General features: G+C 42.8%; 1 protein-coding gene across 4 annotated transcripts in view; it reads right to left on the bottom strand.

The window, feature by feature from the left end:
• Positions 1-18,708, bottom strand: part of sox6 (SRY-box transcription factor 6) — a 131,896-nt gene that overhangs the window by 20,079 nt on the left and 93,109 nt on the right. For all 4 annotated transcript variants that reach the window (XM_056412917.1, XM_056412918.1, XM_056412915.1 and 1 more), the window contains 4 exons: positions 15,361-15,440; positions 7,299-7,448; positions 4,706-4,883; positions 4,307-4,494 (listed from right to left, as the gene is read on the bottom strand). In XM_056412917.1, the coding sequence (XP_056268892.1) occupies positions 4,307-4,494; positions 4,706-4,883; positions 7,299-7,448; positions 15,361-15,440 (596 nt within the window). The remainder of the gene's footprint in view (positions 1-4,306; positions 4,495-4,705; positions 4,884-7,298; positions 7,449-15,360; positions 15,441-18,708) is intronic.

The raw sequence follows: 18,708 nt of genomic DNA on the forward strand, positions 1-18,708 counted from the left end.
AACTGGAGAAAATAATGGAGCCACCACCGCCAAATGACCCTACCAAGATGCAGTCTTGATGTCTTTTTGCGGAGGAGACGAGACAGAGCTAAAGACCTGACCTGGGATTGGAGCCCGCAGACACACACACACACACACACACACACACACACACACACACACACATGAACATATTATCCAGAGTCAGACATTATTTTTATTCTTTTGGCAAACATGAACAATTGGACAAAGCATTAATGTAAGCAATCCTCACAATAGCACTTGCTGGCTACAGCCAGTGCCTGGGAGCTGAGCATAATCTAATTTGGATGGGCAAACCCTTGTATGCCAAGGATTTACATTGCAGCCAAAACGCCCTGGTTTGCAATTTCCAAGACAGCAGTCGAAAAGGAGCAGAAAATTGCTTCCAGGGCTGCAGACCAGACAAGATTATATTCAAAGTCTTTGTGAGGGCTTTGCCTGAATAGAGCCCTGGCATCACACACACACACACACACACACACACACACACACACACACACACACACACACACACACAGACAGATACACATACACATACACACACAGAGAGAAGAGACCAGTATAACCACTATAACCAATAGGTTAGGAGTCTGGATGTTGTGGAGCACCAGTGTAAGCTCAATTTGAATATTTACAGGCTGAGCTTTGGGACATGCCACATGACCAATTGAAGTCATCAATACTGAGGAGAGGTGGAGTTGCAGGGCAGAAAAGGGCAGTCCAATAGGTTAATACACTGGCCTTTCACCTTTTGATTCCAGTTAGGGACATGTCAGCACAGGAATATATTTGATCTCACACAGCCTCCAGGGCATCGCATATGCAACGTCAATCGCAACTCGAGTAAGATAAATTGATGCATCCATGTCAAAATGTGTCATACCTGAGGCTTGCCCAAGATGCCCTAGTGAACTGCATAGTTGGGTGAAGAAAGTCAGTGACCCAAAATGTGATAGTGTAGGTTAGTCCCCTACAATAGTACTTTTATCTCTGCATTTCTGCTCGGCCCATGCTGTGCTTCTTAACTAGTTATATTGAACAATTTGAAATTTGTGACAACGTAGTTTGTAAGGCTGAACTTTAATTCACGCATATTTTAGAGTAAGATGGATGAAGGTGCTCATTTCCAGGTATTTTACAATTGACCATTTACAGACAAGTGTACTATTCATATCTGACACCAGGTCCAGCAGTACCTTTTATGCATTCTTGCAAAGCTGCTAATTTGCTACGCCTGACCAGTTTGGTTTTGACAAGATAGATAAAGCAATAGATGTGTGAGTTATTTTAATGTTATGGCTGGTAACATGTACACTTCCTTTACTTATAGTTTTGATATATGTTATGCTGTCTGAACATAGTAAGGATAACAAGGGCAAAGGAACATTTACCAATTGATGTATTTATTAATTATCGGTTTGTATTCAGACCAATTAATTTGAATACAATGTCTAAATTCATCAACACATTTTATTTCATTGCTGAGCCAATGAATATTTATCAGCGGTCCCTGATCTACTGGCCGTATATTTCCGTGGGCCATGAGTGTTCATGACTAGATAGAAACATGGTGGAATCTGTGCATTCACCATCTGAGTGTAAACATAGGATAGAGATGCTACATATTTATTCATCCGTAACCCTAAAAAAACAGCATGTCCGGTTATAGCTACAGTGCATGAGGGAAACAATTCAAATTGTTACAAATGGATTGAGATGTACTGTATTTGACCTGTAGGCATTCTGGCATATTCAAGGTAAAAGCCTCCACCGGGTGAGGAGGAGATGGTAAATAATGGAACAAAGTCATTGCCCTCCGCAGACAATAACACCGTTATATAAATATTTCAAACAGGTAAATTGCAGTAGGTAGGGTTGTAAAAGGTTTTATTGTACTGATGGGATATAGTAAAAACAGACAAATAAAAAGACTAGAAAGAAAATCCGCTCCTGTAATCTATGAATATTTCACATGGCTTGGATGCTGTGAAACAGAGAGTCTGATCTACACCATGTTCTCCTCGGTCAATGACCAGGGAGGGAGGGAGAAGGTTAGGGAGGAATGCATTGTACTGTTCCGACACACTTTTTATGAAAAGATGAATTGATCCATCTGGAAGCAGCACTTAGAACCACTCCTCTCCCCGGTCATTACAGTGGGATAAATCAATATTTAATATCCCCTTCTAGCAGCCACGCTGGATGATCTTAACCTCTCCTTAATCCCATTAATGTTACCTTTCCAGATTCTTCTTCATGTAAGCTCTCTCTATGATAAACTTCCAAACAAGACACTGGAAAGGGGGAGCTATTAAACACGACACCATATTTATGTCAGGTGAGAGGCACTTTCTTGAAATATTAATATTCTGAAACTGACCAAAGTGAAAGCTTTTATCAGGGGCATCCAAACCTTTCTACTTTGTGGGCTTGTATCAGCAAAAGACCATCTCTCCTTCCCTCTCATTTCACCGCTGAATTACAGCTTACTGTTCTTTATTGCAGCCGAAGGATGAAGATGATGGGGCAATTCTTTTAGCTGACTTGATAAAGCGTGCCTCTTATTTCACACCATCCTAATAGGGCCAGCGCCACTGAAACTAAGAGGAGACGATATCTCACTATGATTTGCACCAGCCGGAGAGTCAAGCATGAACACGGTTACGGTGTCATTCAACAAGACAATAAATGATGCTGTAATGAGAACAGAGGTGGGCGTGGAAGCCTAAATGACTTCACATGCATTATAACGATCCCTTTGTCCACCTAAACTTGCACTATTATTTTGCATTTAGTTTTTGTGTTAATAGTATAATAATTTCTTAAATTATTAAAACTATTTAAAAGTATGGCCTTTTCTTCGTGACATTCCCTTACCTTGCCCCCCAACACACACCCACACAAACCTGCTCTCCATACTCGGGTGGCAAGCACAGACAAAAGGTAGATTACAGGTGAAGAGTGACTGACTATTTCAAGCAGTAAATCCCTTTAGAAAAACAGGGGGAAAAGCATTCTATTCCTCTGAGATGATAGCTTTAACATACTTTGAACAGACAAGCCTGAAATTAGGAGGAAACTAAACTAAATTGTATACAAAAGACTAAGCAGGGAGTAAAAAAAGAGAAGAAAAGTTAAGCTCTAGCTGCAAAGGACAATGAAGCTGTAGGTGTGTGCTGCCTGTTGAAAATGGCTCTTTACAGGTATTGTTCAGTTACTGCTTTCATGTCATGGCAGACTCGGTCCTCGTGGACCACAGGCTCCCTTTGAGAGGTCGGAGGCAGCTGTACCATCTCCTGTGTTCTCATGCTCAAAGCCTCACATACCATGTCGTATCTTAACAAAGAGGGCAGCTTGTTTTCTTGTTTAAACTCCGGGAGAAATTGTGACATGACACATTTTTGACAGTTAGTACAAAAATGTGATCGTGGGCTGACTGATTAGTTTTTTTGTTTGTGTGACTAAGGAGAGGCTGTGTTTCCATCCTCTCCGTGGGCTGCACCAATGTATGTGCTTCACTTTAGTAAAAGCATAGTTGCTTGCCACCTGCAAAGACAGTGATCTCTTCCAAACACCAAATTAGAGGGAAATCAAAATAGTGCTCATTGACTTTTTTACATATACATTGACCTAGTTGAGGCCGTTGGTTGAAAGTGTCAGGTGCTGAAATATTAATGAGCATCGCTCCCAGTTCCTGCCTGCTCCTCACAGCCAACTGGCAACATGGCATCAAGCTGAAGAGAGGAGGACAGCTTTTTTCTCTCCTTGATTGACTCATCGATTGAAGATATTTTTAAAGGGAATCCCTGGGAGTGTGTGCTCCTGGTACAAAGCAACCCCATCCTGTGTCAGGGGACGGAGGGCTGCAAGTCTGCTTTAATTGGGCATACACATCAGAGTCTTCTTAACCCACACCGGGCACTGCCATGGCCTGTCACGGCCCTCACACCAACATCAACAACGTCGAGCCCTCTAAACACACACACACACACACGCATATTAATACTGATTTGAATAAACACTCATGTACTCACTGGACTATGCCAGCACTTATCAATCCGACCACCCTGGACACAGATTAAATAAAAAAATCTTAGCCTTAAGAATTACTGATAGATCACCATGTTCCACTTTCTTTAATAGTTTCTTTCCTCCACTACTTGCGGTGTGAGCTGAGCAGTCTTTGTGGTCAACTTTCTTTTTTTGCTCCATAGAAAAAGTGTGCAATGGAGAAGACCTGAAACAAGGATGAACCAGAGACAGACTGTTTGATAGTAATCCTAACCTTGTCAACTCTGCAGTTGTTGAGGCCCACTGAACTGAGGGCGGACAGCTTTGCTTCCATGCCCTGCTGGTGATGTTGCAGCTGTTCCCTCTGGATCTGCTCCCTCATTTTCCGAGCCTCCTGGATGGCCTTCATCACTGTGTCCTGGTCCCCGAACAACGCGGTAGAATTTAGGCTGGAGAGAATATCTATACACACACAAAGCAGAGGTTAGTCCACGAGAACACACACTGCCAAAAAAGCAGGACAAAAAACTTCACAAAACATCTCGACTGGCATTTATTTGCGAGCGATATAACCTCACAAAATCTTGCCACGTGGTCTGCATGGATGTGAGTGCGTAGTGATATCACTTCTGTGTGTTTGGGTGGGATCTTGTTTGTGAAGTAAAGGTCTTACCAAAAGATGAGGCCCGGCCCATGCCTCCTCCGAGTGGGCTGTGCATGCCCTTGCTGAGCAGACTGTTGGGGCTGCCTTTACTGCCGAGGAACAGGTTTTGTGTTGGGGACGTGGGGGATTTCATCAGGTCCGTCGTCTTTGGCCGAGCAGACAGGTTGAGCGGCTGTGTTCCCTCCTCCTATGGCAGCAGGAGTATTGAGAGGAGACAGATGTTAGTAGGTGTGCCCTCCCCTCCATTTTTTGAGGTGCTCAGGATTCCCAGACAGCACAATCCTCCTCTGTTCCTGCTTAATTATAGGAACCCTTTCTTGACCCAAACCTCCTCTCTGGTTCTTTCTCTCTTTTTTCCTCTCTTCTCTCATCCATCCTTCCTTAGGAGCCGTGCCACTGCGATGTTCTTCACAGTTGCCCAGTGCCTTTGTTCACGCTAATTAAAGCAGATTCTGTCTTTCTGTACGTCTTCATCTGTTCTCCCTCTCCTCCTCCCTGCTCTGTGTCTGTACTCTGGTTCGAAGAATAAATAATGACCAGATAACGGCGGTGCCAATGATCAAAGACAGCTGTTTCATTCATCAGATGTCAACTTACATTATCTACTTCATTAACTTGTTTTCTAATTTTACTCCTCATTTGTTCATACTTGGTTTCATCATGTGCTTTGATTTGCCTATTTGTAAAAAAATATGACTTGACTTGGAGAAAAACGTGATAGTGTAGTTCTGAGATGAGGTCAGAAGAGGATGTATATTTTCTAAGGTGTCTACTGGGACCAAGCATGTTTCATCTATGGGTACCTGCAGATAAACAAATGGAGGTCTTTCAGAGCTTGACATGTTTTAAACACTTTTTGCTTGAAATGTTTTAAACACTAAACTCTTCAAAGTAGGATAAATGCACACAAAACAATGACAATCTTTGCAAAGTTAACAGTAATTGTCTGTTAAAAAGAAAGACTTGATTTTTTTAGAATATTGGAATATTAAGACATATGTTAAATATAATATTTAAATAACTTAAAGATATAATCAGAATTAAATACATTTAAAATATCTTTAATCCATATTTAATATATTTGATAACCTAAAATATGGGGAAATTCCGATATAATAGACACACCAAAATCAATATGCACCGTTGGTTAACCCTTGTGTTGCCTTAGGGTCATTTTGACCCGATTAAATATTTAACCCTCCTGTCGCCTTAGGGTCATTTTGACCCGATTCAATGTTTAACCCTCCTGTTACCTTTATATTTACTAACATATTTTACCCTTTGGGTTCAATTTAAATTATTAGAATTAATATTGTTTTCCAAGTTTAAGTGTGAGGCACTTTATGTTTGTTTGTTGACTACCGAAAGAACACAGACATTAAACATTGAATGGGGTCAAATTAATCCTAAAGCGACACGAGGGTGTAATATTGATTCGGGTCAAATTGACCCTAAGGCAACACAAGGGTTAAATACAATAAATGCTGAATGATTCTGAATAGAAACAACTGAAACATTTGCAACCCAGAAGAGAAATGTCACTTCGGACAGTGTAAATCTGTCTGTGTATGCAGCAGTCTTTTAAATCAGATTAGGGCTTACGCTGCCGTTAACAGTCTTTTTCAAAGCCCAAGTGTCTCCTTGTCCAAACATATGGCCCAAGCAAAGACTGCCCCAAGGCCTTGTTATTGCTGTGCCAATAACAGTTTGTCATGCAGTGAAGCTGAAAGCAGACACACACAATACTAAAGGCCATCTGATTCTATTGGACATTGTATATGTTTACTTTCCATTAATGTGTAATTAATTTTCATTACATTTTGTGATTTTGAATTAGTTTTGTATTAATATTGGTCTAACTGGCAACCATTTAATCAGACAAATATAAATTGGATTCATGTGATGAAATGACAGAGTTGAGTCTGTTTTAAGGAAATCTTTCAATGGAAATCCCAGGAGACCTGAAGGATTGTGTATGCATATGTGAAGAGAAAGCCAGAGCTCTTTCCTCCCATGACATAATTTATGTTTTTTCTCCATTGTGATATTATTACGCTAAACTACTCCAAATGGGCGTATGTTCCTGATTATAGCCTCAATGACTGGGGATGATGTACATGGCTTTTCCTCTGCATGGAGGTCTGGTGGAGCCATGCCATACAGCAGCAGAAAACACACATCCTGCATTTGGTTTGTTTACAAGGAAAACAAAGTCGTCAATTACGCTTAATTTTTTGTCAGCATTTGTATAGCACTGTTGTAACGTTTTATTCCATTTCAGTTATGAAAAAGGAAGAAAATAACTTTTCACTGTGAAAAAAGAAATTAGAAACCATGTGTTCCACAAATTACTGGCTTGGAGCAGCCATAGCCATAGCAACCGTGTCCACAGAAGTCTGGTTAAGAGAGAGAGGGCCTTGTTAAAGCCGCACAGATTGATGGCCTGTTAGAGGCTGGGCTCAGCACCGGCCAGCCGAAACACTGAAGGAGTGAGCAGTATATGCTGCTATATTCACAAAGCACCAAATAGGCTCAGCTGTGTCAAGTACTACTCAAGATCTAGGCTGGTGGGTGGGCAGGTTGAAGGAGTTGAGGGTTGTACCTTAAAGTGAGTGATGGGGCTGGAGGAACTCTTGTCATTCTTCAGAGAAGAGGGAGACATGGGCCCACTGGCATTGAGGGGCTGGGGGAGTTGAGGCATCTTGGCTCCAGGAGAGACCTGCATGCTGGCAAGCTGGGCGGCATACAGTTGCTGTAGGGAGGTGGAGAAACCCGTTAACATCCAAATCCAGCAAACATTCAAAGTTTTATATTCTGTCTTTTCCTCTCCCTAGAACTCTCTCTGTTCCTCTGTCGGCCTTCATCTCTCTTTTTCTCTCTCTCTCTTTTACGTCTTTCCTCTCTTTCCATGAGGCTGGCAGAGAACCTCCATCAAAGGTCTTAACTGTATTTCAAAGGCTAAACCCAGAGAGAGACAGCAGTCTTAAAAACCACACAGAGATGGCTTTCATTCAAAATACTTGGAGCCCCTATTTTCCACTCATCACAGAGAAAAGTTTGCAGACTGGATGCAAGTGTGTTAGCAAAGATCTCTCATTTCTCTAGATCTACATAGCTTCCTATTGAAGTTTCTGGCCTGGGATTCATCTCCACACAGCCATGTGAGACAGTCCCATCCACAATGTTCGAAACCCCAAGCTCAGTTGGACTGCCATCACAGAATATGTTAAACACAAGCATTATTACGGCTTATAAACCTGCTCAAAGAACTCTGATGTAATCACCGTTATTTTCCTTGGCGTTAAATCAGTAAGATGTCCAACTGTTGGTCACATTACCACACAAGAGGGCGGTTCAAATGACTGGGCGAAGCACTCAATAACAGTTGAGCCTGTAACAGGGTTGAGCTCTGAAAGCTCAATTTACATTTACACCACTGGGCTGATTATGTGGCATATACTAAAAAGGGGTGGTTAAAGACGTTGATATGAGGGTTTGGAAGAAAAAAGTCTGGTGAACCACACACTGCTAATTGACGATTTGATCAGATTTTTGACAACGTATTTCCTCCTTTATCGTGGATAAAGTTACAGTTTAACGTCTTGACATTAAGTTGTGCACCCAGTCTTATTTCATTACAAGCTGAAACAAATAGCAGACTGCTCTGATGATTGTTTTTAGTGCTGGTTTTCCTGTGCTCAGCACTCTCGCTATGCCAAGATTTATTTTTGCCTCAGGTCTGTATGTATTGGACACCAGGTATGTTATGAAATTGGCTTTTGTCTCCTGCTGCAAATGGCAGGGGTCTGTCAAATAGAGCTACTGTCTGAGAAAGAGTCTTAGACCTCACTTCATCAGACAGATAGCACCCCTTAACTCCCCCACTGGCCTCCCGCTATCCTCACACTAGGTAAACCTTGCGGCTTTTTGCCTTATTCAGTCAGATGGTGCAGTCAGAAAGAATCTAATTTATCTTCCTCTGGCCAATCAGCAAACCCTGTTTCATTTCCTGGTTTGACTGGTCACAGACAGACTGCGTTTGTGTTGATGGGAAAAGGCGACCCGGCCCCGGTGGCCTCACCTTTGACAGTGTGGTTGCAGACTAAAGCCAAACAAAGCACTTTATGTCCGTGCACATATCTCCAGTTATAAACACATATGTGCTCCTGTAAGAAACTTTATCGCTGCCACGTGAGCGGCAGTACAAAAGCTCCATTCTTCCAGAGAACCGAGGGATAACAACAGTGCATGGGCAGCGGAAATGACAGACCGATTATGTTCCTACAATGATAGCACTGCCCCCACCTCCCTCACAAACAGCCTTTTGTCTCCGACTGGAATGGACACAGGAGCCAACTCTATTTTCTTCTCATCTGAGCTAGACTTAGTTAATGTCAGTGGTAAAGGCACACTCTGTGTGTGTGTGTGGGGGGAGGGGGAAGTCTCCATTCACTGGCTGTCACTCCAGGCTAGTCTTAGTAGAGGAGCGGAAGTGGAGTCTGCTGGACAGATGTTTGCTAACAGGCCTGTCGACGACATGCCCCTGACCTTGAGTGGGAAGAACTTTATTGTCCTGGAAAAAGAGCAGAATTACACATTGCCTAAAATTAGACACAGTCAGCCCCTTTTCAGCACTGATTAGCGGGTCAGTGCCATGGGGTGAGGATCAATGTTTATCCTTCTAACAAGGTACACTCTGCCAGTAGAACAATAAATAAAATCAAGGGGGTGAAATGAAAGGTGTGTTAGCTGCCATATTACGGCAGATATGAAATACCTCATCGTTCAATGTGTGGAGTCTAGAGATCTTTGCCTTCATATGTCTCAGTAAAAAATTTATTGGATTTTACAATACATTACAAAATTATTGTTTGCCACCCAATAGATGATCAAGTTAGAAACAACAACCTCATAAAACAGAACAGGAAGGTGTCCATTTAAAAGGCATTGTGGTGTCAAAAGCTTGAGAGATTATGTATCCTGCGAAGACTGGCCTCCCTCAGCAGAAGACATCTGCCCGCTTCCCCCAATTGACTCTCACATCTAATAACCTCCTTTTCATATCTACTTGCCAGGTGGGGGCAGCAAAAGGTTCATGGTATTTAGGGTCAAGCTGAAAGTCAATACTCAAACTCTGGGGTATTGGAGGAGTGGAGCTCAAGACACTTATGTTTCCCTTTTCCCCTTTACACTCGTTGTTTTCATCTATTTGATCAGGGAAAGATATACATCTTCTAAGACCCATCTAATAGAGCCGCACACTATGGGACTCTTGTATGGAGATGAGAAATAGCTTCATGAATATAACAGCTAATGGGATTGCAATGTGGGTGTTAAAATATTCTGAGTTGTTTTGTTTGTTTGAGTGTTTCTTTCGTGCATTGAAAAGTTTTTCCTTTTTCCTAAAACAGTATAAATCAGGAGACATGCAAACACAACATCTAAGGTCTTCCTTCTGACCCCATCATTCCCCGTTTCCCAGTAGAGCCCAGCGGATCTCAGCAAGCATGGATTCAAAGTGAGTGCAGCACGCCCAAGGTCAGCCTGTTAGCCTCTGGTAATTAAAAACAAGCCCTCTGAAGGCAGCAGAGGTTAAACGGGGAGGTTCACGTTTTTCCCTGCGACATTATACTGAAATTACACACTCTGCTAATGATGTTAGACATCTCAGAAGTATGATACGCAATTATGACCGGCAGCCTCTGTTTGTTTAATAAAACAACAAAGCTGATGCTATAGCTCAGTATACAATACAATCAATTATGAGGAAAAAAACACATTGATTTGCTCGTAGTGGCTTTTCATATTTTCTTTTCTCTCCGCAAACACTGGAGCATATGCTTTTTTCTTTTTAAAAGTCAATATGGCAGCATGGCAATATGTGCTGGAAAATATAGTGTCAGATATTTGCCAGATTTCTTGCTGCCAGCAATGATACAGCCAAACAAGTTTCCTTAACGCCGTGACAATGTCTAATCCAATTACTAGCCTCTGCATTTGGTGAGCATTGTCTCGTGACTGCCACACTCTTAAACACTCCTGTCTCTTTGTGTGCGAGTGTGTCTGTCTGTCAATGTCTCATTCACCTCTGCCTGGCCTGGGCGCTGAGCTGGATATGAGGGCATTAACTGCGCATCAGTGCACTGCACCATTTAAAAGGCAGCACAGCGCCAGCCCCGTTTGCCACAAGGCTTGTACAGGCTCATTGCCCAGGGCGACCGGGCAGGCTGACCCAGGCTAGGCCCAGATGTCTGGAGTGGAGGAAGGCGTCCTGGTGCACTGTGCCGATGCTTTCCAGTATGGCCCAACATCTGTCTCATCTGCTGGCACCCAACCTGCTCTGCTCCAACCCCTCCTCTTGCCTTTTACTACGCATCTATCTTACGTCCACAGTATACGTATCTGTTGAAGTCTATCAGTTTCTCTTTCTCGCACATTCACACACAAACACAGCTCATCATCTGTAAGTGTGTGTGTGGGTTCTGCAGGCCCAGGGGCCCCAGAGCCAGCGCTCCCATTCAGTGCAGCTCACTGCATTATCCACTCTATCTGTCCATCTGTCCCTCTGTTCACCACTGCCTCTATCCAGCTGCTCACATAGCTGTCCTATTAGCCAGCCTTCCACACACAGCTAGCATCGCTGCACTGCTCTGGGTTACCTTCAAAGACCGAGCTCCTCTGCTCATAAACACAGAAACAGCTGCTCTCTACAGTATGTCTGGACTCTATTTTCTCCCCTCCTCCTCTCTCCCTCTCTCTTTCAAAGTCAAAAGTGCCTCACTTGTTAATGATGGAAGCTGTTCCTTCACATCGGTACCACAGAGGCATTTACATCCAAACAAAAGAGAATGTGCAGTTTGCTGCTCTTCCATGTTCTTCCCGTTTGTCCCGTGTAACACTATTACTCATCACTCTGGTAGTCTAAGCCTCTGAGTACTGCTTCAGATGTGTCTGTCTGCTTGATATCTGGTCAGAGTTATAGCTGAGCATGTGGGCTGCTATTCATCTGTACAGTGGGAGCATTAGTTGAGGCTGGGCCCAGGTTTATCATGGGCCGAGAGAGATGCCATAGCAAATATGGCGGAGGGTAATTGTGGCGTTAAGTCTTAACTCAAGCAGCTCACCTTCCAGTGCTGAAGCATAAGTATGTGATGGGCCTGGACGGGGAGGGTAGGGGGGGGAAGCAACAGACAGAATGAGCTAAGAAAAGAGGGTGAGACTAATTCACAGAGAAATACACAAACTAAGACACTGAGCGATGGTTCAAGATGTGGATGGGAAATTGGAAAAGCAAGACAGTGAGACAGACACAGCAGGTGATAGAAAATGGATCTTTGACTGATTGAAAGCAGAGTGTTTCTATTTATTTAGTCCTAACTGTAATACTGCATACGGAGAACCCAGATGTTCGGTTTTATCCAATAACACTTTCTTTAAAATGGCTTAAATGCTAAAGTCTACTTCCAATGATACGGAAACGGGACTTTCTCAAATGAGGTCCTTCTCCTGTTTACTGGTTCTGTAAAAAGGGCGGCCGATGCAAGGAATAGCGTACAAACAGCAAATTAAGTGCTATCCCAAATAGAAAATTCTTTTGTGGAATTAGGGAAATCCCTTTCTTGCCTCTTCATTCAATTGAATAAAGTAGGTGTCCAGACAGATTGGGGTACAATCTGAACACAATTTCCTCTGTTAGGTGAGAGGTGTCAGTTGTGATCAGGGAAGGACAGGCAGGGATCGAGCCATTGTTTCCTGCTGGTCCTGGCCTCATCCCGCCTCACTGTGGCTACTAATGAAGAGGGGCATGTCGCGCTGGATAGTTTACCCGCCTCCTCTCCTGTGAGTTGAGGACGAGAGCCAATCTGTCAGGAAAACATTGAGTGAAATTGCCTTGTGATACAGCGATGCCTGGTGACAGCCACTTGCAGACTGCCAGCCACCGGAGTGATGCTACCACCTCGTATTGACAAGCAAATTACAGTCTCCAACACTCAAACGCATCCTGGAAGATTCATTTACATCCATCAGCCCTAAGCCTTTGTTACCTTGTTGGGTTTTCTTCTCTTCGGAGAGAGAGGGCGGGGAATAGGGGGAAGGATCCCAGACTGTTATGACAGAGGAGATTGTGAAGCGGCTACGTAGCCAACATTAAGACTGACGGAGCGGCTAGCCTCACTGACTGGATGGCTGATCACATTACCTCTGCTGCATTGTGGGAATTAATTCTACCAATAAGATAATTTTTAGGGTTCATATATTGCACAATCTAAACTAAGTAAATTGGTGAAAATTATACCTTGCCATACAGCTGACAGGAAGAGACATTTTAATTGGGGGGGGGGGGGGGGCAGCCTCTTCAGCCAAATGTGTGATTTAGTGTGTGTGTGTGTGTGTGTGTTAGGAAGATGAAGAATGGGCTTGGAGGTGTAACTAGAAAAGTTCAGAACAGTTTCAAGGGTTAGTGGCATATTTTTGCTCGATGATGCATGCAGGATAAACTCAGTAGTATGTCAAGTAATAAGTGGGGGTGGCTTAAATCCTTTCATGTCATTTCATTTTATTCATGTTTTTATCCCAAATAATCATACCAGCGGTGTTGAAATTACAAGTTTCATCGTCATAACACTGGACATAATGTGTTAATTTCAAAGGAGCTGTTGCATTTTAAATTTTTTTTATTTATTACAAGAGCCCTTAAACACCTCTAGAGTGCAGCTCAGATACTTTACAGCACTAATTTCAACTCAAATTAAATTGTTCTTGTTCGGTTTTTCTCCTCTGGAGAGTTTGTCATTTGTGAGAAGGACATTATTTTGGCTTCTTTTAAACTCATGAGTTCTGTCTGTCAAACACAAACACACGTACTGGAGTATACTTTTCGATAGTTTCATTTTGAAAAGGAATGAGGGTGCTGGAGCTATTATTGCTCCAAAGGGAGGAGACAACTCCAACTTAATTCCATGTCTGGCTTGATATGATGTTTTTAATCATAGCAGGCTCCCAGTGCTTTGTAGAGTAAGTGGTGGCAGTCACATGGTTTGTTGATTCCAGCTATGTAGGAAAGGGCATGTTTGACTTGCCTTGCTGTTTTAAGGGGAGTCTCTATGCAGGGTAAATAGCAGCCAGCAGGCAGAATATGTGACAGGCTAACAGACTTCAATTAATGGTAGATGCACCTCTTTTTGTTTACCGTGTTCAGTAAAGGTCAGCCAAGTCATGGTCTTGGAGGCACTGTTTTTGCCCATTCCCAGGGTTAGATACATAATCAGAATTAATCACTCTCCCCTCCTCACCCCAACCTTCAGATATATGTCTCATTTGACCTCATATACTATTATAAATAGACTCTGCGTGCCTGTCTGAACTACCACTCCAATGGACCTCTTCATGATACACAAACTAAGCGACACGTATACAGTGGAGAAACATATTCACATACGCAGCCTCCACCTTTAGCTCTCACGGACAACCGCTTTTTAAACATGAGCATTTAACACCTTGCATGCTTCTTATAGCTGCTCTCACGGCTGCATCATGACGCACAACTCTTCAGAGCCAGCTGCATGCATTGTTAGAACTTGCCAAGGCTCGTTAACACTGACAGTGGTAACCTCAGAAGGACAAATGCCACATATATCAGTGTGCTAAGAGTTCCTCCCTCGGTCTTGAGCTCTCTTGTTTTATCTTGACATACTTCTTTCTGCTGTTGAACATCACATGTTGCAGCTTTCAATAACCTTTCCCTGCTGCATTGCCCACTCAACCAACTGTCATGAGAAATGCTTTTCAATCCTTTGTTTGCTTCGCTTGTCTCCAAACAACAGATTTATCGCTTCAAATGGACTTTAGAACGACAATTACTGAGAACGGCAAAGGAAACGGATAATTAGAGAAGCAACAAGCAGCAGGACAGCTGATTAAATATGGTTGTTAATCAGCTTCCCGTTGCTACTTTTATGGGTTATTTATTTAGTTTTTTGTAAAAAGTTAACGAGGGAATCATTATCACCAATTTGGGAACAAAGATTATGCACAAGCTGAGGGAAGCCCTGGCCACAGTAGTCACTACTTGAATGATGAAACAAAGACAATTATCTATATGAAACATTATGGCCTCAGGTTAAGCCGTGACCTGGGTTCAGCTTTTTTTAATGCTGTGTGAGAAAAGTCCTGGAGGGCTTGGAGGCTGTCCCAACATTGTTTTGTGGCACAACCTTGCTCTGCCTCAGTGTGCCTAACATAACTATATATTACAATGACTCAGATTGTTTACCCACTCTTTCTTCTCAGGTGTCTTCCTCCCAGAGATAACCTATTACAGTGTGGCTCTATTAGACAAAAGCAATATGAAGCAGATTCTTCGCTCACACAGTCAATCACCTTCTGATAAATTCACTGGCAGGCGATTAAAGCAACTAAAGTGATTCTCATTCCCTTTAATAACTATTATCTTCCTAACTCCTCTATCTGCTAGAGCTAGTGGGGATAACTCCTCTATAAAACAGGATAAATTACATATGTAAGGTGATAAGCGTCTGTGAGCTGGGGGCCTCCAGGATTATTTAGTGTGCAGCTCATTACTTAGCGTACAGCTGCTTAGCCATCCTTTCTACCCCGGGCTTGGCGGGCGTCCCTAGCATTCTTTGTCATAGTATTGTACATACCTGAAGCTGAAGGGGGCTGAGTCCTGACGCTGCTGCAGCTGCCATTGTGGATGGAATGAACTGCACCGGGTAGTTATCACCTGTCAGAGAGAGAAACAACAATGCATACAGGTTCAGACAATGAGCCGGCCCAAAGCGACAAGGCAAGTGCCAACAAGGATCCTGGGCCCTCCACTACTTTACCACAGCAATGTGGCACATTGCAACGGGCCCTCGGCTTCCAGCCCAAACATCTGCATCAACAAAAGGGTAAGCTGGTTTGACTGGAGCAGGATTACTAAAGGTAGTTCCTCACTATTCCCTCCTTCCTCCACCTGCACAGTACTCCTCCTGGAAATAACTACTACATAGTTTACGCGTTTTTTTAAGCTTCATGTGTGCATGTGTTTTTGTTCAGAATACATGTAAAATAGATCCCCTGGTATTTAATTAGAGATTATGTAAAAGGATCAGCATGTTCTCTCAGGCAGTTCACACAGATGTGGACTTGCCTGGGTATTGTTCAACACTACATTGTTTGTTTCTTCATCATAGCTTTGGCAGCACAGTGAACGCACTTGTGTGCAAACTGGTTCGAACAAGTGTTTAGTCACAATAACAAGGTTGAAAAAAAATACACACATGCTCATCTCGTGTATCACTGTGATGAAGCAAGGAAGGACGGGTGTCCAAATGGTTGCACTATGTATTACTATTCACTACTGTTGGCCTGCCATCAGCACGTTTGTCAGCAAGGGATATAAAAACGGCTGCTGCATGAGTGATATGGGGGGGTGCAAAAAGGGCGTGGGGAGGGGTAGTTGCCCTTCGCTCAGACCCCACTTCTGCCCGTCACTTCTTCTCACAAACATATGCAGCCATTAAGCCACAGACAAGGTAAATGTATATACCGTCTCTTTCACTTTGCCCTCGCCTGCTCGCCTCACTTTGCAATCTTGTACAGCACAGCACAATGTGATACAGGCCATGGAAAGGCAATCCCCATTTAGGAGCAAATAAAATCACACAGCAGAAGTGGTTTCAAATAGTGCTGGCTTGGATGTACGGGGTGCACTGTGGTTATTTCTACACCTCCCTTTTTTTGGTATCGCTTTCTCTCCGTCTCCCTCTCTCTGTGCTGTCTATGACGTAGGGGTTGGGAATAATAAATGGCTGGATGTCTTTCGATGTCATGTGAAACCTGGGGAGGGTCATGTGCTAAGTGAGCACACCACCACTGCTGGGGGGTCTCGGGCTCCAAGGTCTGAGTCTTGGGTGCACACAGTGAAGGCACCAGACTCCAGCAGAATGGGCAATGTGCCAGGTTAACATCACTGTTGAAAGGGAATTACATTTAAAAGTGTGTTTTTTATTTAACTGGCCATGGCTGGTCCCATGCCCAGAGCCTGGACTCCGAATGCAAAGGGTGGGGGTGTAGGTGACGCCATGGTCACAACAGGCTATATTTCCCTGCTCATGCAGTGCCATGAAATATAAGTCATAGATCTGCTGAGGGTTGACAGATGTAGCAAAGACCTTTCTTAGACCAGATCAAATGATGATGAATGAAGTATATGACGACAACCCTCAAACCCGATCTTCTCTTTTCACTGGCTTTTACATTCTATTGAAATACCAAAGCTGTTAGCCGGAAAACCGGTTATATCATTTTATATCCTTGAGATTTAATGATCCCGTATATCTGATGAGGCCATAGACTAAAACAAAGAAACTGCATTTAATTAAGTTAAAAGAAGAAGAAAAAACATTGTCCTAAAAGTCTATAATGTGGCTAAAACAATAAGGGATATGTCAACTGTCAGCAGGACTTCTATGTAGAAGAGCAGCCGATAGACTATGGGGTCATTCTGAAGTCCATTAGAGGCACATCAGACTGGATGCTGCCATGTCTGTGTAAACACAGGGACGTCTATTTGTTTAAAAGATGAGTTGATGTTTCTATGACTGTGTTTGCCTACCATGCAACACCAGGCCATTGAGCACAGCCAGTGGATGGGGTGATGACTTACCACTACGGTGCCAGAATGACTCTGTTGCCATGTGAGCACCACAGGGCTGGGGGTCATAAGCAGTGGTCCCTGGGAGCTTTCTCATAATGATAACATCAGATTAGTGTGCCTTAGTTTTGGAAGTGAATGCTTGGCCACTCACTTGATGGAGAAAGGACACGGCAGCATCCTGTATACCCTGCAGTTGGTGGTGATAACATTGTACTTTATGGATATATGGAGTATACCGTGTTGGCCGGGGAGGAATAAGAGCTTTTCCAATACCTCTCCTGACTCCACGAGTCATTTTCCAACCCCCTTTACTTTTTCTTTATAAACTCATGAATTATGCAGGACTATACACATGACGACCCCTGACCATGATTCCGTAATAGTTCCTGTTATTTGAACTAAAACATTTTCCGTGTCAAACCTATTGCAGAAAGCACATTAGTAAAAGACTCCCCCTCAGGCACTTTGTTTAAGCTGTCATGGCTCCATAATTCCAAAATAGCTGACTTTCTTTTTCATCCTGTGGTTTTATAGTTAATTCATTAACTGCACTACCACACCTTTTAATGTTCTGCTGCGAAAAAACCTGCTGACTTCCTGTGCTTCTTTTTTCTCTTTTCCTTTTCTTATAACAACCTTTCCTTTTTCAAGATGACTCATTAATACTTTTTTCCTTGACAGTCTCCTTCTATTTGCATGGATGGGAGTGAAAATAAGAAAAACAAACACACAAAAACAACATATAAATGCAGTTTAATTTGACTAGATAACCAAGAGACACATTTTTAAAAAAATAGCCATGTGAGGTGAAAAGCTTAGACTAAGAAGAACAAAAAAATTTAGGCCATGGATATTATTTTATATACATTTAACATAAATACAGTAGTATGTGGTAGCACATCTGTAATTCTCTCAAGAATATAAATAAGGGTGTATGAGGTTACTGCTTTGGCAGGGCGTCGGTCAACATGTTGAAACAATTCTTTTTATTTTGAAGTCAGTGGAAGGTTTCTCTTTTACTTAATTCAAACAGACAAAGGGAAAGAAAGAGGCATGCTGTTACAGGCAATGAAAACAGTTGGTCATGCAGAACAACCTGTTACCCACCCAAATTATCCACCTTATACTTGTCTTATAATGACTTAATTTGACTATCAAACGACATACTTGTGTGAAACTGCAGTTAGAGGGTTGCTTTCTATGCATTTAAAAGGAGGAAGACTTTTCATGCAGGGTTGATCAACTTAACCTCCGACAATGCATACAAAACGATTACAGAGCCAAACGATTACGCTCGAGAAACATTCTTAAATGTTGAAGACATGTTGACATTCCTCTGCTTCTCTAC

The sequence above is a fragment of the Pseudoliparis swirei genome, chromosome 4 (genome assembly GCF_029220125.1).
Source record: "Pseudoliparis swirei isolate HS2019 ecotype Mariana Trench chromosome 4, NWPU_hadal_v1, whole genome shotgun sequence".
NCBI lineage: Eukaryota > Metazoa > Chordata > Actinopteri > Perciformes > Liparidae > Pseudoliparis > Pseudoliparis swirei.